We start from the raw sequence: 27767 nt of genomic DNA on the forward strand, positions 1-27767 counted from the left end.
AGCAGCCTGTAGAGCAGCGTCGCGTACATTTGCCGCAACCAACCCTTGCTTGTCTCGTCTGTCCTCTCTTAAACCCACCACCAAATTCCAAACCAAAAATCCCCAACCCCAACCCCAACCCCAACCCCTCGCCGCCGCTCCCGCTCCCCACCGCCGCCGCCGCCTCACCTAGGGTTCCGCCGCCTCAGCCCCCCCACCCCACGCCGCCGCGAAAACTCCGCTCCGCTCCGCTCCGCTCCACCGCCCCGCCCCGCCCTCCCCCCGCCCGCCGCCATGGCGGACAAGCTGAGGGATCTGAGCCAGCCCATCGACGTCCCGCTGCTCGACGCCACCGTAGCCGCCTTCTACGGGACCGGATCCAAGGAGGAGGTAACGCGTCCCGCCCGCCCCTCTCCCCTCCCCTCCCCTCTCCGCTTTGCCTGCCCACCCCCGCCGCCCCGTGCTGCCGCCGGGGCTTCGCTTAGGGTTCCCCAAGCTTCCGCCCGGCGCTTCTGCAGATGCCAACGCCACTTCCCTCATGCTAGCGTGCTACGTTTTCTCCTTCTACTACCCACCAAGGTTCGGGGCATCACGGCGTTGATGATGAGGTCTACATCCCGCCTCCACCAAAGTAGGGTTTCGTCGAAAATGGGCTGCCCCCATTCGCACCAACCCTACCTCTTGCCGTGGCCGTTGACGTGTGCCTGGCCCTGCACGCACGCACGCTCGCTAAATCTTCTGCTTCAAGTTCCCTGATAATCTAAACAAGTGGCCAGCACTCGCGCTCTGTTTTGTCGAGCATGTTGTTCTGCCTCTTGTGTATACAGGCTCCGTTGGTTCAGCGCGTATTAACAGGCTTCATGCCCTCCCCTTGTTTCAGAGGAATGCCGCCGACCAGATACTGCGCGATCTGCAGAACAACCAGGACATGTGGCTGCAGGTCGTCCACATCCTGCAGAACTCTCACAGCCTCAACACCAAGTTCTTTGCCCTACAAGTAAGTTCCCGCTCCCCGAGTGCGCTTTATTTTCCGCTCCGCGAGGGTACTTTTAGACTCTAGTAACTGATGCGATTGCTGAAATTGGTCCAGCGTTTAAAATTGTTACGTCGAGCATAACTTGCATTTCAGCAGCTGGACATTACATTATTCTACTCGCTAAAACAGCTCTGTGAATGTGTTCCTTGTTAAACGCATAACCAGATTTCCCAACCAGAGTTTTTAGGGTTCGGCATATTAGGAAAGATGGATGTCTATTAGGATTCTGCCATTGCATGTGAGCTCAAGTACGGTCACCCTATCTGTAATTACAAGGAAACACTTTTTTCTTGATCACCACCAGTTGTTGGGAAATCTCACTACATGAATAGAATAACCTAGAGAGGGTTTTCAATATTATGAGATAAAAGATTATCTATATAGCTTTGCTTCATAATTGTCAAGCTATAATCATCTCAAAAATACTTGTCTTGTCTGCCAGCATAGAAACATAATTTACATTTCTTTTGGGATGTATGCCATTCCTGCTCTAGCTTTTCTTATTCCATTCTGGTCCTTTAAAAAAAAAAACCTGACCAAGGATATTCGTCCTTTCAATATTTGCTCAATTGTTCCATCTTTTTTTTGTATCTGAAAGTCAACTAAAATAATATGTGTGATGATGCTGTAATGCTGAAATTGAGCCTGGAAGAAATGTCAATGGTCCAAAATCCCTGTGATCCCCCCTATCTACTATATCTAGTGTTTCTGAGTGCCACATTTGCACCAAATGTTGTTACTCAGCATTGCAGTTCACATTATCATGTCCTGTTTTATCTCTCTACAAAATATGTGCACCGGACAGAAGATATTTCCTCTGTTCCAAATTAAGTGACTGCAGCTTTTTTTTTTTGAAGATGAGCGAACCTACACACTAAAACGCGTCTACGTACATGCGTATCTAGACCAAATCTGACCAAAGCTGCGTCAGTTAATTTGGAACAGATGCAGTAACTAGGAACAATAAAGCTCCATAACATTGCTAAGAATGAAAAATGCACACTAATGATAATAGCACCTCCTTGTAAAAGGTATGTCGGGGCCTTCTTATGCATAGTGCATAGTGGGTAGTCTACCACAAATATTTTAATGGGACATGTGTTGTTGTATTTGCCATTAGATCAGTGATTTTGTTTGAACCTTTAGAGAAACACATGAGACTTAATTATAATTATCTCCTTATTTTGTTGATTGAAGTTGCATTTGTTTTTTTACTTTGGAATTTATTTGATCCATAAACACATGTGCACTATTGCGTCAAGATTTTGTCATGTGTTGATATATTTTACAAATCTATTTTAGGTACTTGAAAGTGTTATCAAGTACAGGTGGAATGCGCTGCCGACTGAACAACGTGATGGCATGAAGAATTACGTATCTGATGTGATTGTTCAGGCAAGGGTTAACTTCTGTGTTAACTATGGCAGATCCTTTGCCATTTCTCGCATGAAATAAATCTGATTCATGTACTTTTCTGGCTGTAAACTTTTGGCACTCTACCAGCTCTCAAGTAATGAGGTTACCTTTCGTCAAGAGAGACTGTATGTTAATAAACTCAACATTATATTGGTGCAGGTAAGCCGTACTTATTTTGCCATTTAACCCATTTCTTTTTCTACTACCTGAGTATACATGCGTTTGAAGATTCACTTGTGTTCTGAATTGTTGCAATATAATAGGTTCTGAAGCATGAGTGGCCAGCCAGGTGGACATCCTTCATTCCTGACCTTGTTGCAGCGGCAAAGAGTAGTGAAACAATATGTGAAAATTGCATGGCTATATTGAAGGCAAGCTGTGTTTCTGTTCTTATCTGCTCAACTGATGTACCAGAATAAATTATTAACTATGCAATAATTTGCAGCTTTTAAGTGAAGAAATTTTTGATTTTTCAAGAGGTGAAATGACACAACAGAAGATTAAAGAACTCAAGTCTTCACTTAACAGGTTGCATTTGTTGCCATTTACCATTCCTGTCTGCCTGACAGCTTTTATTTTTTTAGAGTAAAAGTATATTCATCTAGCGAGAATATTCATTATTTACTCGTTAGTTGGACTACTAATTTTTGGTGTTCCTAATTTCTGTGTTGTTGAACAGTGAATTTCGTCTCATCCACGAGCTGTGTTTGTATGTCCTATCTGCAACACAAAGCTCAGAGCTGATCCGTGCTACATTGGCTACGCTTCATGCTTTTTTATCATGGATTCCTGTTGGATTCATCTTCGAGTCACCATTGGTAATTTTATCTACTTTCCCCCAGAAAATTCTTATTTCTATGGTATCTTTGAAAAGCTGTGTCTTACTCTCTCCCTGATGGATATTAGCTGGAGACGCTGCTGAAGTTCTTTCCTATGGCTGCATATCGGAACCTTACACTTCAGTGCCTAACAGAGGTAATGAAAACATATTGCTAGGCATGTTTAATTTTGTGTTGTTTCTAACTACTGTGTTGTAGAAATGCAAAGGCAGTCTATCTAATAATGATTACTAGGGTGCTTTATTTGTTTTACATAATTGTGGCAGTAAAGTTACTGTAACGTTATTGTAACTTGTTATTTTGCTTATGCAATATTTTTTTGATTTTTCGTTGCAGGTTGCTGCTCTTCAGTTTGGTGATTTTTATAACATGCAGTATGTAAAGATGTACACAATTTTCATGATGCAGTTGCAGGTGAATGATGTACTTATTCTTTCTTTCTTGAAGTATTTTTGCTTAAACCTTTACTTATCAATGGATTTTTTGCCAATGTTTAGGCTATTCTTCCTGCTGGATCAATTCCCAATGCCTATGCTAATGGTTCCAATGACGAGCAAGCATTCATACAAAATCTGGCACTCTTCTTCACTGCCTTCTTTAAGGTAAGTTCCTTCTCATTATGGATATATACCCAATTAACTGGTATACTTTACCTGACCTATGAGATATTTTTTCTATTCATAAAATATTCGTAGATGATGTATGACAAACTGAATTGCGTTGTTGCCACATTCCAAGCTATAACACAAACCTGCACTTTTTGATTCTAGGAATAGGATTTAGAATTAGAAATATGCTAATGAAGTAATGAGCAATATAATGACAGGAAAATAGTAAATCTCTGTATGGTCTGATCCCTTTCCTTTTGTGATAATCGCTTCCTTCATGCAGAGTCATATACGTATACTGGAAGCATCTCCAGAAAATAGAGCTGCATTACTCCTTGGTCTTGAGTACCTCACAGGAATTTCATTTGTTGATGACACTGAGGTTTTCAAGGTAATGGCTCTAGAGCTTTATTTAGATTGCATAAAAGATTCACATAAAGTTGTATATCTTATGATGGCCAATCTACAGGTGTGCTTGGATTACTGGAATATATTTGTCTTGGAGCTATTTGAGGCACACAATCAAATCGAGCCGGCAACAGCAGCTGTAAGCATGATGGGACTTCAGGTGGTTTCAATTGGTTTTTTTTGTTATCTATAAAAGTGCTGTCCACGTGATCTACTTAGATATAGATACATGCATTTCGTCAAAAGACAATCTTTATGGCTCTGCATTTTGCTTTATGGTTGATTCTTGCTTTGGGAAATCCTTCTTCTCTTACTCAAGTTCTAAATACCTCTCGTCATCTATGCATATCTGGTAGGCTCAGATGATTCCCGGAGTTGTTGATGGTACTGGTACAGCTGTTCAGCATAGGAGGCAGCTTTATTCAGGTCCACTGTCAAAATTACGAACGTTGATGATTTGTCGAATGGCGAAGCCTGAGGAGGTATTGATTGTGGAAGATGAAAATGGCAATATTGTACGTGAAACAATGAAAGATAATGATGTCCTTGTCCAGTATAAGGTTTGTAACTAATTGCCAAGCTGCCGTGATTCTTTACGAGGTGTCAATTGTAGAATTGCGCTGAAAACTTCTTCTTTTTAATTGTTTTGCTAGATCATGAGGGAAACACTGATCTATTTGTCTCATCTTGATCATGAGGATACAGAGCAGCAGGTAATGTTATTCATGCTTTCAAGGTCATTTCATTGTATTTTCAGAAATCATGCACCAAATATTACACTATAATAAGCTTGTTTGCCATCATGAGGACAGCAAGTACACATGTTGAGTTGACAACTTGACTTAGATATGGATATGGCTGAAACATAAATTCTATTGATGATAACAGGATTATTCATTTAAGAACGTTCAGTCTGTGTAGCTGTGGAAGGTTGCAAATATCTATTTATTTTATGAATTTGTTGGCCATCCTTGTGAATTTAAACCACAACTCTGTGCCACTTCTTTTGGAATTGCAGATGTTGAAGAAATTGACTAAGCAATTGAATGGGGAAGACTGGAGCTGGAATAACCTCAATACTCTTTGCTGGGCTATCGGGTCAATATCTGGTTCTATGGTGGAGGAACAGGTTTGCACACTGTTATTATGCTAATTTGTTTGGTTTTATAAATGCTTTTGGAGGAGTCAGCATTGTAGTAACTTTATATGTTGATCCCCCCTCATGCAATGTGCTGAAAATTCTAAATGGTTCCTTTGGATCTGTTATTGCAGGAAAATAGGTTCTTGGTAATGGTAATTCGAGATTTGCTGAATCTCTGTGAAATCACCAAGGGGAAAGACAATAAAGCTGTAATTGCGAGCAACATCATGTATGCATTTCTATCAATTCTCCCGTGTTTGGAACTATGAAGGAATGTCTTTGCTGATTCGATGATTGCATTACCTAGGTATGTGGTTGGTCAGTATCCAAGATTTCTCAGGGCTCACTGGAAGTTTCTAAAGACAGTGGTCAACAAGTTATTTGAGTTCATGCATGAGATGCATCCTGGAGTTCAGGTTAGTGATTCATTTGCATGCAGTTTGTTTGTTGGAACAGTGAAATTGGTTATCGTTCGTTTAGTGTGAAATAAGTATATATATTTTCTCTCACCTCCAGTTCACTGCTTCTGTTTTGTTGCTTTGCATAGTTGCGCTTCTTTCTCCGTCTCCACAAAGGTTTTCGTACGTCTTCAAGTTTTATATTTTCTTATATGCATTGCACTGCTTGTTGCAGGACATGGCGTGTGATACTTTCCTGAAAATTGTTCAGAAATGCAAGCGCAAGTTCGTGACACAACAGGTAGATTCAAATCACATTTCCGTTGTCTATTATTCTGTATGTTAATGATTGTACTGTCGTTTCTAATTATGTGAACCCAACACATGCAGTTAACTCAATTTAGATATATAGATAGCCACGTCTATGCTATATGATACTCACCCAGTTACCTGACAATTTTTTTGTTTTCTGTGATGCTTCCCAGGTGGGCGAGAACGAACCATTTGTTTCTGAACTGCTGTCCAACCTTCATACGACAATTCTTGATCTGGAGCCACACCAGATTCATACTTTTTATGAATCGGTATGTTGAACAAATTGGTTAAAGCAGGGTTTATAAAAATAGTATATTATTGATACTATCATATTTATGTGTTCTGTGCTCATTGTTCAGGTCGGCCATATGATTCAAGCTGAATCTGATAATACTAAGAGGGATGAATACCTCAAGAGATTGATGAGCCTTCCTAATCAGGTTACATGTTTTTCATTCGTTTTGCTTTCTGTCGTGCTTCCTCTCTAGGATAGTCTTTACAATGTTATCTTGTTTGATTTGGCAGAAATGGGCGGAAATAATTGGACAGGCAGGCCAGAGCATTGATATCCTAAAGAACCAAGATGTTATCAGATCTGTTCTTAACATCTTACAGGTAATAATGGAGGCTGAAGAGCTTTAGTTACCACCATTGCTCTACTAGTGTAAGCTGCTATTATGTTAGCTGTCTATCTGTTTGAATCTTTAGTTTGGAGTTGCATGCCTTCTTTTAGCAAGACAAGTCTCCAGAACACTTATGGTTTGTTTGATAGTCAAGTCAATAAGTATTTTCCATGCTTCATTAGTGCCACATACAGCTGTTGGACTAGCAACCGTATGTACTTACTTTGGCTTGTCCATGTATTTCTTGGTTATTGGTGTTTTGGTAGTACCTTGTGCTTGGAACATTTGAGCACTGCCTTCTGAATATTGATTATGCACTTATGCCCACTTTATGTAAATCACGAAATACTCGTCTGGACTTGTCAAACTAACCCACTAACACATGCTTGATACCTGAACACAAAGGCTATTTGGGAATATTTTTCACCCAAGAGATTATAGTGATATCAGCTGTCATTTTTGCCAACCAGGAGACTACCATCATTACTAGTTTTGCATGGATGCTGTTCTTAGTGATCCTCACACATATTCTTTAATAGTGTTGCTAAAGGCGAGATTATTTTCAAGTTTTCTTTCTATCAAGTGTGGAATTGCTCCTAGTGTGGTAATGGACATAATGTTATTTGTGGTTGCTATCTTGGTACTAACATGATGTTTGATATTTACGATTGCAGACAAACACAAGCGTTGCGACTGCACTTGGACCACACTTTTTCCCACAAATTTCATTGATCTTCCTGGACATGCTAACAGTTTACAGGTATTTTCTTTGGCATGTCACATGATGTTTTAGAATACTTGGTTGCTGGTTAGCATGTTCATAAGTTTTGAGATAGTCCTGAACAAGTTAAAAGACCCCTTTCCATTGTACTGGTCCTGCCTGGTGTCATCTGGCGCTGTAAACTTGGGCTGATGTAAGACTAGTATGTGAACCAGTAGTTCAGTTCATGACATTTTTAAGCTGGGTATGTCACACAATCTTTTGTTGCTCCCAAGTAAATCTGGCCCAAATGCTGTGCCGGTTCAGTCCATAGTCAAAATTGGCTCACATACTAGTGTGAAATGCTTACATACTCATTGTACCTACTCATTTTGTTCTCGTAGTGTGGGTTGCTTCGTCTTATATCTGCAAAGTAGGAAAATGCATTGCATTCTAATACATCATTTTCTTTTCATTTTGCATCAGAATGTACAGTGAGCTTGTATCAAGCACTATTGCTGAAGGGGGGCCTTATGCCTCAAAGTCGTCATTTGTAAAACTCTTGAGGTACGATGCTTCATTGATATCTACCTTATTTTTTCTTCATTTTGCTGTCTTTGATAAATAATAATATTTCATACAGATCTATCAAGAGGGAAACATTGAAATTGATTGAGACTTTCGTGGACAAAGCTGAAGATCTACCACACCTTGGGAAGCAGTTTGTTCCTCCAATGATGGATCCTGTCCTTGGTGATTATGCTAGAAATGTGCCTGATGCAAGGGAATCTGAAGTTCTGTCCCTGTTTGCAACAATTATAAACAAGTATTGCCTTGAATTTGATACCCATTTTTTTTCTAGCTGGGAACCATCTTTTTTTGTTAGTGTGCAGTAGTTTTGTTGGAAGCTTCTTCTGTTAGTCATCTGAGATTCATGTTCAGTTATGTGTTATTAACACTCTGTTGTGTTATACATCATTTCTGATCCTTATATTATACTGCAGGTACAAAGCTGAAATGCTTGAAGATGTGCCTCGTATTTTCGAGGCTGTTTTCCAGTGTACCCTCGAGGTTGGAGTTCTTTCTAGCTTTCTTTACTGATGATTGTTCTCATTTACATTTTGAGATTTAACTGTTCATTTTATCTTGCCAGATGATTACTAAAAACTTTGAAGACTATCCTGAGCATCGTCTTAAGTTTTTCTCTTTGCTTCGTGCTATTGGTACCCATTGCTTCAAAGCATTAATTCAGCTTTCAAGTCAGGTTTGTATTAACTCTTTTCCCAATAATTATCCATTAGCCTCGTTAATGTTATTTATCAGTACGGCAACCTGTTCTCTTTAATATGGTTAACTGTTTATTTCAGCAATTGAAGCTTGTGATTGATTCGATCAATTGGGCATTTAGACATACGGAGCGAAACATTGCTGAGACTGGCCTTAGTTTATTGTTGGAAATTCTGAAGAATTTTCAGGTGCAACATATGATCCATCTTTTTTCTCCGCTGTGTTCAGATATTTGGAAGCTTACTTATTGATATGATTGTGTTGCAGGCTTCAGCATTCCAGAATCAGTTCTACAAAACATACTTTTTGAATATTGAGCAAGAGATTTTTGCAGTGCTCACAGATTCATTTCATAAGCCGGGCTTCAAGCTTCATGTTTTGGTGCTACAACACTTGTTTTGCGTGGTATGTTTATTGTGCACTGTAACTTCTATTATACTTGCTCCGTCTAAAATAGGTGTCTCACTTTTGTCTAGGTATGTATGTATCTATAGATGCATTTTAGTTAGAGATATATCTGTATCTAGATAAAGTTAAGACACCTGTTTTTAGACGGAGGGAGTATTTCCTTGTACTGCATTGTTTGTATGTGCATCTAATAATTAGATTTCATAATATGCAGGTTGATGGTCTAACTGAGCCTCTGTGGGATGTTGCCACGGTACAAGTGCAATATCAATCTAATGCTATGTTTGTTCGGGAATACACTATAAACCTTCTTGGAGCATCGTTTCCTAACATGACGGTTGTTGAGGTACAATTCTCCCAATGCAGCTATCCTGTGCTTGAGTTTTTGTGAGCATGAACCTGACAAATTGTCTTGTGTAGGTGACAAAGTTTGTTGATGGGCTCCTTAGCTCGAGACATGACCTTACAAGCTTCAAAAACCATATTAGAGACTTCCTCGTGCAATCGAAGGAGTTCTCAGCCCAGGTAACTTGCCCCCCTTCTTGCTACGTCACCAGCATTAGATTGGTTATCATAATGTCAAAGAAACAAGACCTTCAAGAAAAATGCTTCATAATAATCAAGAAAATATATTTACACATGAATTGGAGCTGTTTGTTTGGAAAAATATAATGAGTTAGTGCTGCTTATCTTTTACAAGTTATTTGTGCAAGTTCCCTTCTCACGAGTTACTGTGGCTTATTTTGCGTTTTATTTAGGATAACAAGGACCTGTATGCGGAAGAGGCTGCTGTACAGAGAGAAAAGGAACGGCAACGGATGCTTGCCATTCCTGGGCTCATTGCCCCCGGTGAATTGCAAGACGAGATGGTAGATTCATAGAGCTTTCCTGATTCTGCCTTCCTAATCCAGTTGATGTTTGAGGTGGCCTCCAGAGAGGCCACTCATCCTCAAGCAAGCGGTAGTGATCTTCCAGGGTGGTGAAAGGTGCCTTCTGTAATTTTATTCTCGGTTGCCTCCACTTGACTCCATAGGGACTCAATTTTGTCGCAAGAGCTGCTTTGGACTGGTATTGGGTTTGCGGCATTTTGCGCTGTGTGAGTTAGATGTGGTTTAGCAAGCAGCTCTTGCGCCTGGGTTGTAACATTTGGTTTGTGCTGTGTGATGAGCCATGATGATCACGGTGCAAAATTGTATGCTGCTTATTGATAGTTTAGCATATAGTTTGACTGTATGATGTACCAAGACTGATCCAGACTAATGGGAACCTTATAATCCTATTGTGTACTGTTCTGTGAAATATGTGTTTTACCTTTTTTTTGTGTGTCTCCGTCCCATCTTTGTGCTTTTTGTTGCATGCTCATTTGTTTGATATTACTGCTCACATCCATGCCATAGCATGTTTCTTGGCTTGGAATCTGCCGGTATTTATGAATGCTGAAAAGCAGTAGCAGTAGCAGATGGAGAATGTGGTAAGCAGTCATAGTCCGAGACTTAACTGTCAGTACTAAAGCAAACCTGCACTGCTGTCTCTCCTTTTTTTTTTTTTTTTTTTTTTTTTTTGAGACCATATATCTGATTATATTAAGTAAGGAAACAAGAGAATACAGGAACCAACCAGACACTGGGACAGCGGTCCCCAAATTGCAAATAGAACCCTAGAAACAAAGAGGAAAAGCAATCAAGCCCTCGGGCTCCTCTGAGATCGGCCGCCGCCATCTTCAACAGCTCCACCTCGCCGGACGGAGAGGCGAAACCTTCACTGGCCGCAGCAAGGTCGCCGGAGCGAACCTTTAGAGGACCACGCCTCGCAGAAGTCGCCGCAGTATCCACCCGACGCGAACGCCGGGATCTGAAGAAGGATGAAGCCACATCGGCGGGGGACACACCCCGGTCCACTCCGGCGGTCAGGAGAGGGTCGGTAGCACAAGCCACCACCCCGACCTGCATCAGCCCACGCAGCAACTTGGGAGACCGCTGTTGACGAAGACTCCTGTACACGCACCATCGAAGCTCGTCGGCAAGCTCCGAACCCACACCGGCGCACCCCCAGCACCTCCGCCGTCGAGCCAGGAGGAGCTCAACGCCGACGAAGAAGAGGGCAGGGGACAAAAGCTCCCTCAGTCGACCGCCGCCTTCGCACCGGCGACCGCACCAGGAGAACCACCCGCCACCGGCTCGCCGAAACTGCTCCAAAGACCAGCCTCGACGTGGGGAGAACCGGAACGGACTTATTCGCACCACCATCGCCACCATCACCCACCATAGCAGCAAAGGAGCGCACCAAACTACCCTACTATGCACACGCCGGCAGCACAGAGCCGCGGTCTCCCCACCCTCCCGCCGCCGAAGCAGCCGGAGAGGGGAGAGACCAGCGGTCTGGCCGGCGACGGAGCGAGGAACTGGGGCCGCCGCTTTGGTCGCCTTCCTTATCGCCTAGCCGAAGGGATAAGGATAGCTAAAGCTGTCTCTCCTTTTTGTTATTCTTATCTAGACTAGACTAGACAGACATCAGACATGAGGTATATGCAGCAACACATTTACCCATCTGCATAGAGAATGTCCCATTCTCCATAAAGCAGCCGTGCGTTGCAGTGAGCTGATTTGCTACCGTCTTGAAGAAGCAAAGAATTCTGCTTGTTGGCTGGACCAGTGTACTGAGCCAGACAGCAGTTCCTCAGGTACAATCTCACTGCGGTCATACCTTCCAGATGGAATTGCCACGTGCATGCATACTTTCCAGGCTAGTTGTTGTCCATCTGCAATCTTAGATGGCATGATTGTCGAGGAAGATGCCCGCATCTTCACAGCAACGAAGATGACAATCTTACGTGCGTTCTTGAACTTTTTTTATTTTATTAATATACCTTTTCTCTTCAGCATATTCACATCGAGGAACCAAGTCTAAATGTGCCATGTCCGCCGGTTTCTCAAGTATTGGGCCTCACAAGTCAATGTGAATGGGCACTTGTCTAGGAGAATTAACGCAGTGACAACACATTCAGATTCAGGCATGTCTGGTCCATCACGTCAACAAATATTAACATGAGTAGCCAACTGAAACAAACATATGTAAGCACAAACATACCAAAGTCTGTCGACTACTACTCGAGGTTATATGATCGTTCTGACGCAGATGATTGACTAAATCCATGACATAATTGTCACGTGTTGCCCAACAATTAGTTGAGAAGGCTGTAGATACGTACGTACGTGCTGACCATAATAAGTTTATTATCTAGCTTAGCTTCCTTGGACTAGGTACTATTTTATAAGCTTAGTCCATGACTCTATGTTGATTGCTTCGATGGAAAAACCAGCAAGCCGCGGTAATTAAGATAACTTAACAAGGAGGTTTGTCGATCTCAGCTCGTCCTGCACGTCCATTTCAGGAGTTTGCCTGCTCTCCAGATCAAATTAATCTGAAGAACATGCGTGTTGACTATCGATCCCGGATTCTTGTTCATACGTACTACCTAAGTTTCAGCAAACATATGTCCTAGCTAAATTAGTTAAACCATGGACCGGTCAATACTTGAATGGTTGCACTCGCACTAATTTGATGCTAAAATGGATGTATCTTAAACTAAAATATGTCTACATACATCTATATTAGTGTCAAGTAATATGAATCGGAGGAAGTACTATTTAGTTTGACTTGATTTCATCAGTGGCAATTAAGTAGAAACAGAGTACCTGAATCGTCTACGTTTCACCAGTTCAGGCGCACCGAAACTTCAGCAAACATCTGCCGTAGCTACTCTCTAGAATAGACCAAGTATGGACCGGTCAACAGATGGGTAGCTGCACTAACTTGCTGCGAATTCGTCTGACTTGATTTTTTTATATGTGGGAGTTGATTATAAGCAAACAACTTGAAGTAAAGAAAGATGAGCCATGTACGTTTCACTTTCAACTGACTTTGATGTGTGTCTCTGACCGGGACAAAGTTGCATCATCTAGTACGCACAGAATGCGCTGATCAAAATGTATCTTCCCAGACTATTATTATCCGAACTTTGAAAGGTTGACAGCTTAGCATAAGAGGAAGGCTGGCCTCTTGGGAGGAGACAGGGACAGAAACGCTGCACAAGTAATCATAATCAGCTATACTGCGGTAACTCCAGCTTGCTCACAAATATTTTTCAGACTATTTTATATAGCCGTTTAATGGCTCAAATGGGATGTGAGTGTCGAGTCGACGGTATTAGACCGCAATGGCACCGTGGAGGGATGAAAGATCAATTTCAATTCGAGGTGAATGTTTTGAAATCTTCAAGCCGATATATGTACTAATTCAGGTTGAGACGTGCAAACATATTACTATGAACGAAAAGGGATGATGCCATGATGGTATGTGGTAAGAGTTGTTGATGAGGGCGACTTGAGTAGTGAGCATCGTCTGTTATTCTTCCCACCTTTGTCTGTCTCCTTGTTTCTGTTGGCTGGATAGGATTGGAAGGTAGTACATTCTAAGTTGGTTGCTCCCTATGCCTCCACAGCACAACGCCCACTAGATTACTATTGCTTGGTGGATCCACGTGGGCGAATTTGTTGCCTCACATGTATGACATGGATGCAAAGTTGCAAGAGGACTGAAGTCAGAAGATAATGGACAGGGATATGAATGTATGGACTGAATTGTCTCCTTTCCGAGTGTTGGGGAGGCCACATAATCATGGATTCTATCAACTCTGTTTTTTTTGCAGTCAATCATGCGGCAGCTGCTATGCTATGGTTGCCTGTCATGGATCCAAAGCAAATCGGGATCACCACCATCCCTTCCCAGAAATGGGAATAGAAGGTAGCACAACGCAAATCAGCCATGAGCGACGACTAACTAATTAGTCCAAGATAGATAACACATTTAAAAAAAAAGATATCAGTATGTACATGTGTGTGTTTGGTTGGATGGATATATAATAATCAGATGTATTGGTCATCATAATGTTGAAGAACTAGAACCTCATGAAAAACGCTACATAATGATCAAGAAAATATTCATCCATGGAATGGAGCTCTATGTTTTGAAATATGACGAGAAAATATTCATATGTGAAATGGATCATTTTTCGATAAAAGGCACTTCATTACTCAAAAGTTTTAAGCCAGCCTCTGCATAACTAAGATGCACACAACCGTTTGAGTATCAAGTTTGAAACGAAACGGAATTATAAAGAAGACAAAGAGAGCCAACTAGACTATGCTTCATTGACTTCAATCCGTCGATTATGCAGCCACCCATGTTAGAAAATAAACTTCTTGACCGTATTCTCCAACCATGTAGACACCTCCGTAAAGAGGTCGCGACCAAGAACGGAGCAAAGCCGTAGAGCGGTATACAACCTGCAAGAGAGAAGATTTTTTATCATTAAAAACCTTATCATTTCTACATAGCCAAACCGGCCATAAGACAACAATCGTGCCCACTCTGATAAGCGTTTTATACCTAGATTCCACCCAATTTTTTTTTTCGATAAAGGGAATATATTAATATCAGAAGATACCAATTACACTCAGCCTCTGCAACAACGCAATGTCGTAATAACATTACGGATGCACATAGCCAAAAAAGAGAAAAAGAAAACTAAGAAATAAAAGCCCCGCTACAGTATCCCATCCCTAGCAACAGTAATACATCTACCACCATGACAACACATGAAATTCAGACTCTTCAAAAGCAACGTCTCCAAGAAGGGAACAGTGCACCAGCGCCGTCATCGCCCGATCAAAGATCTTAGGTTTTCACCCTGAAGATAGTCTCCGCTCTCAAAACAATGCCTTCAATAAGGACATTGCCAGGCACAACCAGTTAAGGCCAGACCTTGGGTTTTCACCCTGAAAGGTAAGACTCCGAACTTCACATGTGCTGCCACCCCCACTTTCATACCACTGTTGCGAAGTCCGAAACACCAAGCAAGCCCCTCAACAGCGCAAAAACTTGAACCTCCATTAGCTAGTCCTCCAAATCCGGCCTTCATGATATTCTCTTCTTCTGACTTCACCATGGATCAGCTGTCACTTGGTGTCAACATAGAAAAGAGCTTCGCGCAACACCCTCCAAAACCAAACAGTCGGAATAAAAGCATGGGCGCGCATGACCGAATACCACCGATCCAGCAAACTCTAGGCAATAGAAGCACTGTTACATTCGCCGGCGGCGCCTTCCGGAACTCAACACTCCGGCCAGATCATGAAGGGCAGGCCTCCGGCAGGTCTTCATCTTCGCCCAAGAGAGACCCTAGGACCGCCGCCTTTATTCTGGTTGGGCCCCCACGCCGGTGACCATCCCAGGCTGGCCATGGTTGCCGCCGGAGACACCAAGCAGATCGCGTAGTCCGAAGACACCGCACACGCCTTGCCCCCCCCGCATCCAAAAGCCAGCCCTCCACCGCCGGCCGCCGAGAGGCGAGGAGAAGGGGACCTAGGGTTTCCCCTTGCAGCTCGCCCCCACCCCTCCCTCCGCTGCCGGCAGGGCAATCCACCACCTCATCGTCCGTCATGGCGTCACCGAGCCAAGGCCAAGCGCCGCCATCGAGGTCCCCGACGAAAGGGCCGCGCTCCGGCCCGAGGAAGATGACCCACGCCCGACGTCCTCACGCGAGATGACGAAGAATCCCCGCCGCCGCCGGACAGCCTTTGCCAGACCGCGCCCCTTGGCGGCGGCGAGGGAGGGTAGGGGGAGAGGGCGACGGCGGGGTAGAGTTCCCCCCGGCCGCCATGCGGGGGCGGCTCGGGAGGAGGACGGGAGGGTTCGCTTTGTCGCTAACCTGAACAAAGTTAGGTCATCTGATTCCACCCCATTTAGCCAATTGCCAAAAATATTTGCAATGCTGCGAGGTGAATATAAGGTAGACCCTATCTGAATGATTTACCATATAGACCTAGCAACCGACAGTTGAAGAAACGGTGTTTTATTGTCTCTTGTTCACGACAGAAAACACATTTCGTACAACCCTGCCAGTTGCGTTTTGCAAGTTTATCTTTAGTTAGAATCACACCCCGGCGAAGATACCATGCAAAGACTTTCGTTTTGAGCGGTATTTTTATTTTCCCTATGGATTATTGTTGACAATCGCTTGACTGGGTATAATTAAAGCTTTATACATGAAGTTGACCGAGAATATACCATTCTTGGTAAGGCTCCAACGGAATTCATCGGCTCCCTGAACCAACTGGATTGAAGCTAACCTATGTAGCAATTCATTCCAAGTAGCCAGTCGGGTACCAACAAGATCACGTCTGAACGACATAGAAGGTGGAGAAGTCTCCATCACCTTCTGTAATGTATCTCCTTTATGTCGAACAATATTGTACAATGCTGGATATTGTTCTCGAAGAGTAGTTGTACCCAACTAAATGGAGCTTTCATATGTGAAATGGAGCTCTCTCTTTGGAAATATGTTGAGAAAATATACATACATGACATGGAGCTCTCTGTTTGAAAATATAATCAAGAAAATATTCATACATGAAAATATTGAAGAAAACATTCCCATGGCGTTGGTCACATAGTGAAGTGGTCTCCTCCGCCTTCGATGGCCCACCCAAGTGGTAACGGGATCTGGGCGGTGGTGCCATCCTTGCGGCGGCTCCCGGGCAGATCGGGCGCGCCCTTGGGGCATGGCGGTCGATGGCAAGGGGAGCTGGTGGCCCAGCCAGTGACAGTTACGAGGATCTGCCGTCAACAACGGCAAATGTGGACGTCATATACCTTGTTGGATGCAGACGCCAGGCACCCCATTTCTAAAAAAAAGTACTTGCATACTCTACGCGTCGAGGTGTTCTTTTGACAGCCTACGTGTGGAGGTGTTGATGAATGATGATGGATGGAGTCATGTAGAATGGGGTGAGCGGTCATAGTCCGAGACTTAACTGTCAGTACTAAAGCAAATCTCGATTGCTCTCCTCTCTTCGTTAGTCTTATCTAGACTCGAGGCTTATTCAGCATCTATTAGATTGAGAATGTCCCGTTCATCGTAAAGCAGCAGTGCAGTGAGCTGCTTTTCCACCGTCATGAAGAGTATAGTTACTTCTAGTTACCGTGGGTATTGACTGGACCAGTGTACCGAGCGAGACGGCAGCTCAAGATCGCTGCAGCCACACGCAATAGAGTTAGTCATATCTTTCAGGTAAGTGCACACGACTCGTGGAACTTCCAGGTGCATGCATACTTTGCAATCTCCTAGCTAGGGAGAGTTGCTGTCCATCTCCGGTCTTCCCTGACGTGATTGTTGGAAGAAGATGCCTGCATCTTCACGGTGCCTACACTCAGCACCAGTAATCAGTCGTGTTCTTTCGCTTTCTATTTCCTAATTACCCTTTTCTTCGGCATATTCACATCGAGGAATCAAGTCTGAATGTGCCATGTCCACCTGTTTTTTTCAAGTTTCTAGTGGAAATGTGTGATTCTCATTACTTTGGACCTCAGATGTGAATCTGCACTAGTCAAGAAATGTGGAGTGTGGGAGATTCAACAAAATATTATTGTCCTCGTCTCAGACTGCTTGTTTTGCATCGTGATTCGTGCACACGAGATTTGCATATTAGTGTGTAATTGCATTTTTTCGAGCTGTAAAAATATTACACATAAACGGTGAACGAGAACTAAGTTAGTTCTAGATTGACAGTAAATTAGCCGCATCCATATTATTAGCATGAGCAGCCAACTAAAGTATACATAAGCACGAAACAGACCATAGTATGTGGACCGCTACTAATTAAAATTGAGGTCGCATTAAAACAGGTTTAATAGTATAAGCAACTGCTAACTATAAGTCATTGATATGTTATCTATAGCCAACCCTATAACCAATATGATTCTCGTGCATGCATGCTTTGCAATCTCCTAAATCCTAGCGAGAGTTGCTGTTCATGATTCAGTCGTGTGCTTCCCTGATGTGATTGTGGACCTGCATCTTCACGGCACCTACACCCAGCACCAGCAATTAGCCGTGTTCTTTCGCTTTCCATTTTCTACCCCCGTGCTCTTCTTTTTAATTGATTCTGATTTAGTACAACAGTCAACTAAAAGAAAATGGAGGGACTAGTTTACCTTTTTCTTCAGCATATTCACGTCGAGGAATCAAGTTTGAATGTGCCATGTCCACCAGCTTCTAGCTGAAGTGCGTGATTCTCATTACTTTAGACCTGTGATGTGAATCTGCGCTCGTCAAGGAATATAAAGCGTGACGGCACTTTCTGGTCGATCATACCAACAAAATGTTATTAACACGAATGGCCAACTCAAATAAGCACAAGCACGAACATACCACGCTCTGTCAATTAGAAATTGAAATTGAAATCATATTTATGATCCTGCTGATGAAGACAATTGACTAAATCCGTGACACACTAACCTGTCACGCCTACCAATTGGTTGGGTAGGCTGTATAAGTGTAGCCATTATGTTTTCTATCAAGCTCAACTTGTTTGGAGTATTGTATAAAGCTTAGTCAATGTTGCTTGCTTCGCCTAACTAATCAAGGTGACCTAGCGAGGTGGTTTGTCGATCTCAGCTCGGCCTGCGCGTCCGTTTCAACTTAGTCTGAAGAACATGCGCGTTGACGATCATACCTACACATCCTGTTCATACTTCATACATACTAAAATTTCAGCAGACATATGTCCTAGCTCGATGAATAAAATTATGGAAAGGCCTGTCAATACATGAGTAGGTGTACTAACTTGTTGCCAATTCGTTTGACTTGATTTCTTATATATGAAAATTAGTTAGTAGAAGAAAATTAGCAAGGTAAAGAAAGATGAGTTCTCTACGTTTCACCTGACTATGATGTCTCTCTGCCACGGACAAGGTTGCATCACGACGCACCGTATATTCTCTCAGAGTATTCTTATCCGAAACTTGAAAGGTTGCTAGCTGGCCTCTTGGGAGGAGACAGGGACTGCTGCGCTATACACAAGTTTGATCATTTTCAGGCCAACTGTACCAACTCTGTAAAAATGTTTTTCTTTGCTGAGTGGGGTGTGCTGGATGCGGCACTTGTGTTCCGTTATCTTTGACAGTGAAATTCCGGCATAGTTTCTTCTAGTTTTGCGTGAAAGTTTCCAAAATCTCCATACCACGAGTCTTGGACTCGAATAGGCAGATTTGCAACCTTGAAGCTTTTTTTTCGAAATGGGGGAAATATCGCCCCAGCTTCTGCATCCAAAGTATGCACACGGCAAAAATCTTGAAGCTGAAATATGTAAAATCTTGAAGCTGAAATATGTAAAATCGTTGATTTGCAACCTTGAAGCTGAAATATGTAAAATCTTTTTAACAGTAGCAAAAAAGGATAGTACTATTTTGATAGGAGATGATGAGGGTGACTTGAGTAGTGAGCATTGTCTGTCATTGTTGTTGCCTCATCTGTCTGTCTGTCTCTGTATTTTGTTGGTTGGATTGGATTGGATTGGAGAGCAGTACTTGGTTGGCTGGTTTGTGTCCACAGCACAATGCCCACACTAGTAGATTACTATTGCTTGGTGGATCCACGTGCCTGAATTGGCAGCCTCACACACACACATGACACGGATGCAAGTTGCCGAGGGAGAGGACAGGATATGATGGATGGCCTGAATTATCCCCTTCCGACTGTTGGGGAGGCCACATCATCATGAATTCTATCAACGATCTATCTTTTTGCCCATGGCGCCCGGGGGCTTCGCCAACTCCTCCCCTAGATTAGGTCTTTTGGGTTGAGTTGTACGGCGTGGCGTTGGTCCTTCTTTTGGACATTGTACATACAAACCTTCTTTTTCTATCAATGCATCGAAACGCAAGGCTTTTGCGTTTTCGCGAAAAACGATCTATCTTTCTGCGGTCAATCATTGTGCAATAACATATGGTTGCCAACTTGCCATGGATCCAAAACAAATCCAGCGCCAAATGGAAATCGGCATCTCTCCCCAGAAATGGGAACAGCAGATAGCACAACCAACCTCCCAAATCAGCCAAGAACACGCATATGCTAGTTGCTAAGAAACGACAGTCAATTGATTAATTAACTAGTCCAAGATATGTAAAGGTTCTACTACAAAAGATATCTGGTATCAGTATGTACATGTGTACGTTTTGGTTGGATGAATATATAATCAGGTGTATCGGATGTCAATCTTGGGCGGTTGAGGCCGGGTACTAAGTCCGGCCAGCCAGCTAGCGTGAGATGTCCGGTGAGCAGACCATGGTGTTGGTGTCCACGGACGACTCCCAGGTGAGCTTGGCCGAGGAGGCGTCGTGGTGCGCCGGCACGTAGTCCTCCAGCCTGGCCAGGAGCTCGCCGGGGGTGGGCGCGGCGACGATGATGTGCCGCGCGGCGGGGGCGATGAACCCCTCGTCGACGGCCTTGTCGATGAAGGCCAGCAGCGAGTCGTAGTAGCCGTCCACGTTCAGCAGCCCCACCGGCTTGTCGTGGATGCCGAGCTGCGCCCAGGTGATCACCTCCAGGAGCTCCTCCAGCGTGCCGTACCCGCCGGGGAGCGCCACGAAGGCGTCGGCGCGCCGGGCCATCTCCGCCTTGCGCTGGTGCATCCCGGACACCGCCTTGAGCTCGCCGGGCGTCTCGCCGATCAGCTCGCTCGGGAGCACCGCCTTGGGCACGACCCTACACCGTCAAGAAACAGAGTTGAGAATATGCAGGCCGGACCAGCGGAGGGAGAAGACCAGACGTTTGCACAAGCTACGTACGTACCCGATGACTTGTCCCCCGCCATTGTGGACGGCGCGGGACACGAGGCCCATGAGCCCCACGCTGCCGCCGCCGTACACCAGGCCGACCCCGCGCTCCACCAGCTGCTGCCCGAGCTGCACGGCGGCGACCTGGTACGACGCCTTCTTCCCGGGGCTGCTCCCGCAGAAGACGCACACGCGCCTGAACCGCGACGGCAGCGGCGACACCTTGCTGCTGCTGTTGCTCGCCGGCTTCGACGACGTAGTGCTCCCCGTGATCGTCTTCGTCGTGGACGCCTCTTCCTGCTCCATGTGTATCTCGATCGATCAGCAGTGCTTGGTACCGGTAGAATCTTGGGAGGTAGCTACAAATTGAGGCCGGAATGGATGGGGAGGGGAGGGGAGGGAAGGGAAGCAAGGTGGATATGCGCGGTGAGTATATATAGGCACACACACACACACACCAACGTAACGTACTGCTGTTGTTGGTCTTGGTCCTCTCTCCCTCCCTCCTAGCTGCTTGGATGGATGGACAGTTGAATGGGTTAATCTATCTATATCTAACAATCTCTACTATAATCTCTTGAGGATCTGCAGCTTAATTTTATATAACCTGTTTTGTAAGATGCAGCTACTGGCCGGAGAAGATTCTTGGCGATCTTCTCTCGCGCGTGTCGTCTCTGCACTTCCGGTCTTCTGCCTTCGAAATAGTAATTATTTATTTTCTCGACAAAATAATTAGTTACCAACTGATCTCATGTGCTAGTAATAGCTAATTGTGAATTATAATTAGCGAAACCATTAGTCCATTAATCTTGGGTTTTGTTCATTAATCAACGCGCGCGATAACGAAATGGGCAGTACGATTCTTCTCTATCTATTTATCTACCTGCTGTTGGTCCACGGACGTACTCGGAGGAGCTGGACAAAATGTACGCACACATGCGCGCGCAGTTAAGGGCCTGTTTGTTTGGGCTGTCATTTGTTTGTGTAGGGAAAAGGCTCTTGTCTGAGAAAAATTCTTGTCTGAGAGAAAATTTGTTGTTCCAAATTTCACTGTTTGGTAACTTGGCTGGCTGTCTGCCTGTGAGTAGATGAATTGTCTAAAATACCCTGAGTTTCGTGAACATGTATTTGTGTATAACAACAGTATACACATCAATAATTGGTTAAATATATAGTTTTATAAAAAATACACCTCTCTTGTTCTTGGTGCTTGCTGCAATCAATCTGATGCTCAAAATTGGGTTCGCAAGTGAAAGTATCATGCAATATATCATTAGCATGATCATGCACACTAGATTCAACGAACAATTCGATTCTCGGACATGCATACATTAGAAAGCATCACACCCATCACAGCAACAAACGCATCAGCTCATCACAATATCACAACGCATCGGGGCCTCGGGAGTTGGGAAAACGTCCGCCGGGAAACCGAGCTGGGGAGCAGCGAGCGCAATCGAGGTTGGCCGGGGAGGTCGTCTTCCGGCGGGGGAGTGGTCGGCTTGGAGGAGCTTGGCGCGGTCGATCTGCCGGGAGCGGGCGGCGTCGGGCGGGAGCGGACCAGGAGCGTGCGGACTCGGGGGAGGGCGGAGGAGGATGGAGGCGGCGGGTGATGTCGGGCGGAAGAGGTGTGCTGAAGCCGACGGGACTAGTGGCCGGCGACCGGCTCGGGGGTTGGGCGCGCATGGGGAATTCATGGCCTGGCTGTGTGCGTTGGGGAAGAAAAGAAAAAAGATCTAGTTTTGACGTCCAGAGAGAGAGAAGGAGCAGGAAAACGGTTCGGCCAGGCGGTGGCATTCAGCTGTAAATATTGCAAACGAAATGGGCAATCACATGTACCGGTTAGCCTGTTATGCGGGAAGCTGCGGGAAGCACCTCAAAACGTGCTTCCCCGTATCTGCCTGTAGCATGCTTTGGCTTTGGAAAAGCCAGTTTTCAAAGTACCCCGTTTGGTTCGATTTGCTTGCTTTTTTTAGTGGAAAGCCGAAAAAAGCTCAAACAAACACCCCCTAAGATTCCCTCGTGGCCGACGCTGACGGGTGGCCCCACCGATCCACTCGTTCCAGCCTTCGAAGACGATCTAGTTGCAGCAGCTGCAAATATCAGCTCGTGGATCGACCCATATCCTTTCCATTTATTCCATGGCATGTGCCGATTATCTCTCTCTCTCTCTCTCTCTCTCTCTCTCTCTCTCTCTCTCTCTCTCTCTCTCTCTCTCTCTCTCTCTCTCTCTCTCTCTCTCTCTTTTACCACTGTTTCGTTTTATGTTTTTGAAAATTATCAGTTGTTTTTGACACCATCAATTTGAGTCAGCGGAACCTGCCAAAGTTCGGCGGAAACCAGTCGATGAATTGGTACCAGCACTAGTTCAATGAGATTTGGTGGGTTCCGAAATATATTTCCCTTGAAATTTTGTACTAGATTTAGAAAAAATTAAAGGTAATTTAATTTGGTCGAAATTAGAACTTGACAAATTTGCTTATAATAATCCTAAAATAGTTTTTGAAATTTCCGAGATTTCGTTGATTTACAATTTTTTTAAACCCAAACTTCAAAACCCTGTCTGGCAGACACACATGTGTCGACTAGAAGGTACTAAACTCTCAGAAAAAAAAATCTTGACAGATGTGCGGGGGGGGGGCCTGACTTGCACTAAACTCCGCCACTGACCAGCATCAAAGCTCATTGAGTCCTCATTGACCGTGGATCCCACTGTATAGAAAAATTCTTGGCCAAGGGAGACACACATAAATATTATCCGACAGACCAAATTGTTAGTGAGAAAGAATGACTAAAATATAGGTGCAGCTAGCAATGTCGATCGGGAGAGGAGTTGCAGCGTGTAAGGGGAACATTCTACTCAATTATTTGGCTTACTATAATATAGTACCACTAGTACACGTGTCATCCTCCGACGGGATCCCAGTCCACCGGCATCTCCCTATCCAATCGATGTAAGCTGTGACGTCACTCTCTGGTGAGTGTACATGTGAAGAGTCGGGTCAAACAACACGGTTTCTCTCTTGCTATTTTTAATTAATATGCAAAGGAAATAAACAACCCATGATCATGCTAAACAACAAATTTACACCTTAAATCAAACTATAGACATGTCGGTATCTCTGTCAAATTATATATTGCCTAGTGGCCATAACTATGTTGTGCTTGTGCATGCTGCCTTGTTGGTGGTACGTACCGGTGTGCGCGCACGTCTACATTATGTTTGCGTATTTTTTTTCCTGCTGATAGACCAAAATACACCAATAAAGTGTTTAATAAACTGCGAGGGAGACAAGTATGCATTACCCTAAATCAAAATGGTTATTCATGCTGCCAAAAGACGTGAAACATAAGCTTATGCTTATAAGTTGTAAAAACTGTTTATGGTGGGCGCTCGATCTTGGGTGATGGAAGCAAAGATCTGATCACCCCTAATTGTAATGGAAAATCCAGTCACTGATCGGTGGTGAACGGTTAGCGGTGTCGTCCACGTTAATAACAAAACTAAAAACCTCGCGCATTGTCGGGGGAAATTGTCTTAGTCCCAAGCTTGTGGGACGCGTGATGTGTTGTTAATCATATGTAAGATAGTAATCAATGAGCTAAATTCGGTCGGATAGCAAGGCACCATAGCTTAACTAACTAATTAGCTTGATTATTCCTCGTCAAAGATTCCATTCCGGTGTGTGTGATGATGATAATTATGATTACTCCGTACTACTGGCTGTAGCTAGTGGTATTAGTCAGCTCAATAATGCAACAAGCTGGTAGTGACCTACGCAATCCAAACACTTGCTTGTATAATTGCCTTTTCCTTTTTTCTTTAGGGAGACAGAGAGACGATAAAAGTGCAGAGCAACATGGATTGATGGATGGATGGATTAAAGTTGAGTTCCGTGGCTAGATGCTGCGATTGTGTGACAGGAGGGGAGGCAATCCAACATGAATCCATTGCATCAAGAACATCGGTATATTAAAGGAAACTGAATAATAATGACCTTTCGTAAATGAGAGCATCTCCAACATCATTTAGATGGTGTGGAAGAGAAAACATAGGAAGTTCTATGGGGGTTCTTGCTACAAGAGAGAACACTACAACAACGTGTTGCAAGATATCAACTGAGACCATTGTTATGCCTTTTATACATGCACAAAGGATCAAACTGTTCTCGGTTACAGCGATGTATGAACTATGTAGTATGAGAGGGCCTCCTCATAAAAAAACATATTTTTTGAGCACCACCCTTTCACACGAAAATATATAATTTATTCATATTTCTAAGATATTTGTACTATTGGCCCTGATTTGAGTAATTTTGTTTCGTCAACTTGGATAAACCTTTGAGCAAAGAGAAGGACTTTCGTACTTACTGTCTATAGCATGAACCTGTTTGGGGATGGTTTTGGTAAGAGTTTAATATCCATGGGGATCTTATTGGTAGAAAAACACTCCCCAGCGGGTAAGGCAGTGCCGGGTCTGAGTCACTAGTACCCATGCCTAGTACCCGTTAGTTAACCGCTAGGACATATGACATGTGGGGCCAAGGTAAAGGAGGGGTGTGTAAAGATACCACAAACCCTAATCCCACCGTGTCACTACGGGAGACGAATTCTTTGCTGTGTACAAATAATACTCGGTGAACGGCAAAAAACACTCGGCAAAGCCTTCGCCGAGTATTACACTCGGCACAGGCTATATGGCACAGTCTGCCTCGGTGAATTATCTATGCCGAGTGTCTTTTTACGGATACTCGGCAAAGAAACTTTGCTGTGTATATTATCATGGCACTCGGAAAAGAAAAGAGTACTCCGTTTACGCGCTGGCTGGCGGGCGTTAATGGTGCTAGGTTCTTTGCCTAGTCTATTTGGTAACACTCGGCGAAGTCATGTTTCGGGATTAAAAAAAAAGACGGAACCGGCGTTGTGACACCGGAGTCTATACTACGGTTCACATACCTGCTGATGGCGCTGGCTTTCTGGGAACTCTTGGTATTTTTTACGGTGTCCTTCCGATTTCGCTAGAATCGGGCCAGATTTGAACTACACGTCAGCTTTTGCTAGTTCCAGATTTTTTGAAAAGATCATTTTTAGGTCCACAACGTGTTGTTTTATCAGAGGTATGATGTCGTTTTCGCGTGGTTTCGCATGAGTGGGAGGAAAAATAATTGTCGAAATCTAATGTCTTTGCCTAGTGTTAGGATTTGACACTAGGCAAAGATAGTCTTTGCCGAGTGTCTAAGATTTGACACTAGGCAAAGATTGTCTTTGCCGAATGTCAAAGTTTGACACTAGGCAAAGATGCTGTCTTTGCTGAGTGTCCGTTAGAGGGCACTTGACAAAGGCTGACGGCGCCAGGTTCCCATCAATCGCAAGGCCGGTAGCCACGTGGCGCAAGTCTTTGCCGAGTGTCAAAATTAAACACTCGGCAAAGGCAAAGAAAATCTTTGCCGTGTATTTTTTCTTCGCCGAGTGTATTTTAAGACTTGGTACACGGCGAAGACACCCTTTGCCGAGTGAGGTATATACCCGACAAAGATCACATTTCTGGTAGTGTGTGCTCTCATTTTCCCCCGTCCCCGAGCTGCCGCAGCCCCCCAAATCCCAAACCCTATTCTCTCCTCCTCCCGAATCCCGATCCAGATTCCAGAGCCTCCGTCTCTTTCCCTCACCCGCCCAGTCGCTCTCCACCGCACACCGCCGTCGTCGCTCCACCACTCAGCCACACGCCGTCGTTCTCCACTATATCCACCGCATCTTCTCTACAGTCGCCGCCCCGGACCACCGGCCGCGTCCTCTCTGCCGCCGGCCAGCCGATATGTGGCATTTTATGGTATATGGTTGCTGGAGTATGTTATATAGTGCTGTTTTTCTGGCATAAGCTTGTTGTTTATGATACATAGAGTTGTTTTATGATATATGATTGCTGTTTATAATATATGGTTGCTATTTCAATCTAAGTAAACACATTTTCTATTGGTTGCTTCACAGAGAGACGACCTCTAGTCCTTGGGCTGGGAGCAGCAGCCCGGCAGGATCATCTTCACAGCCGGTTGGAGGGCCAATAACTTTGAACATCGAGAAGGAGGAGATCGAAATATCTGATGATGAAGAGGAGTTGAATGAAGATGGATCTATTTGGTCAAAGAGGAAGCTGACTTCAAAGGCTTGGCATTCCTACAAGTGTGTGAGAGTTGATGGTCAAGTCAAGGCAAAGTGTCTTAAATGTGGTAAGCTTCCTGGAGGAGAAACCAGGATGGCACATCGCATCTATTAGCCCATAATGATACATGCGCATATAGCAAGGCAGAGTTGAATGGTAAAATGATGGCTCAGTCTTCGTTGAGGTTTGCTGCTAAAGATGGATGCAAAGTGTCATTGGATAATTACATATTTGACCAGGATTTTGCCATGAAAGCGCTTGTTGCCATGATAATTCTCCATGAGTATCCATTGTGTATGGTGGATCATGTTGGGTTCCGCAGATTTGCTAGTGCATTGAACCCTAAATTCAAGCTGGTGCATAGGAACACTATTAGGTATAATTACCCTCCTTTTATTTTCATGTACTGTTTTTTGGTAGATAGTTTTCACATATCTGATTATGTATTGGTCTTTGCTTGATAGGAGTGATATTATCAAGTTTTACAAAGAAGAATCAATAAAGGCTATAAAATATATGAGCTCTTGCAATTCAAGAGTGGCCATCACCACTGATATGTGGACTTCAGACAATCAAAAGAAGGGTTATATGGTGATAACATCCCATTTTATTGATGATAGCTGGAAGCTAAGAAGCGTTGTGATGAGGTACATAGAGCTGCTGTTTTATTTATGACAGGTTCTTGCTCTTTTGGTACATGGAGTTGTTGCTTTTTAATCATATATGCTTGCTATTTTGTGAAAAATGCTTGTTGTTTTGGTACATAGAGTTGC

At 43.9% G+C, this 27767-nt stretch overlaps 2 protein-coding genes across 3 annotated transcripts; one reads left to right on the plus strand and one right to left on the minus strand.

Annotated features, from left to right (window-relative positions):
- The first annotated feature begins 209 nt into the window (after positions 1–209).
- Positions 210–10474, plus strand: LOC127349377 (protein EXPORTIN 1A). Of its 2 annotated transcripts, none has more exons than XM_051375114.2 (31): positions 210–369; positions 860–976; positions 2318–2410; positions 2519–2590; positions 2695–2802; positions 2877–2959; positions 3111–3249; positions 3338–3406; positions 3607–3684; positions 3768–3872; positions 4162–4269; positions 4348–4446; positions 4643–4846; positions 4940–4999; positions 5305–5415; positions 5559–5656; positions 5735–5843; positions 6061–6126; positions 6311–6409; positions 6500–6580; positions 6666–6755; positions 7438–7523; positions 7950–8030; positions 8107–8289; positions 8468–8534; positions 8617–8727; positions 8831–8938; positions 9018–9155; positions 9373–9504; positions 9579–9683; positions 9917–10474. In XM_051375114.2, the coding sequence occupies exons 1-31, from the start codon at positions 274–276 to the stop codon at positions 10037–10039; spliced, it is 3219 nt and encodes a 1072-aa protein (XP_051231074.1). In that variant the 5' UTR covers positions 210–273; the 3' UTR covers positions 10040–10474. The 2 variants fall into 2 exon arrangements, with proteins under 2 accessions (XP_051231074.1, XP_051231075.1); XM_051375115.2 differs by having other exon boundaries at positions 4348–4425.
- A 9660-nt stretch (positions 10475–20134) lies between these two features.
- LOC127349379 (probable cytokinin riboside 5'-monophosphate phosphoribohydrolase LOG6) lies at positions 20135–21253 on the minus strand. The gene is made up of 2 exons (XM_051375116.2): positions 20851–21253; positions 20135–20763 (listed from the first exon to the last, which is right to left on the minus strand). Exons 1-2 carry the CDS (start codon positions 21138–21140, stop codon positions 20316–20318), a joined length of 738 nt encoding a protein of 245 aa, XP_051231076.1. The 5' UTR covers positions 21141–21253; the 3' UTR covers positions 20135–20315.
- Positions 21254–27767: the final 6514 nt, after the last annotated feature.

Source organism: Lolium perenne, chromosome 4, assembly GCF_019359855.2.
Source record: "Lolium perenne isolate Kyuss_39 chromosome 4, Kyuss_2.0, whole genome shotgun sequence".
Taxonomy (NCBI): Eukaryota; Viridiplantae; Streptophyta; class Magnoliopsida; order Poales; family Poaceae; genus Lolium; species Lolium perenne.

Excerpts from the sequence above, each read along its gene's own strand:
- LOC127349379 (XM_051375116.2), bottom strand. The coding sequence starts at position 21,140 with ATGGAGCAGGAAGAGGCGTCCACGACGAAGACGATCACGGGGAGCACT. Across the intron at positions 20,764-20,850 it reads GGCGGGGGACAAGTCATCGG|GGTCGTGCCCAAGGCGGTGC; the intron begins GTACGTACGTAG and ends TTGACGGTGTAG.
- LOC127349377 (XM_051375114.2), top strand. The coding sequence starts at position 274 with ATGGCGGACAAGCTGAGGGATCTGAGCCAGCCCATCGACGTCCCGCTG. Across the intron at positions 3,250-3,337 it reads TCATCTTCGAGTCACCATTG|CTGGAGACGCTGCTGAAGTT; the intron begins GTAATTTTATCT and ends GATGGATATTAG. Across the intron at positions 6,756-7,437 it reads CTGTTCTTAACATCTTACAG|ACAAACACAAGCGTTGCGAC; the intron begins GTAATAATGGAG and ends TTACGATTGCAG.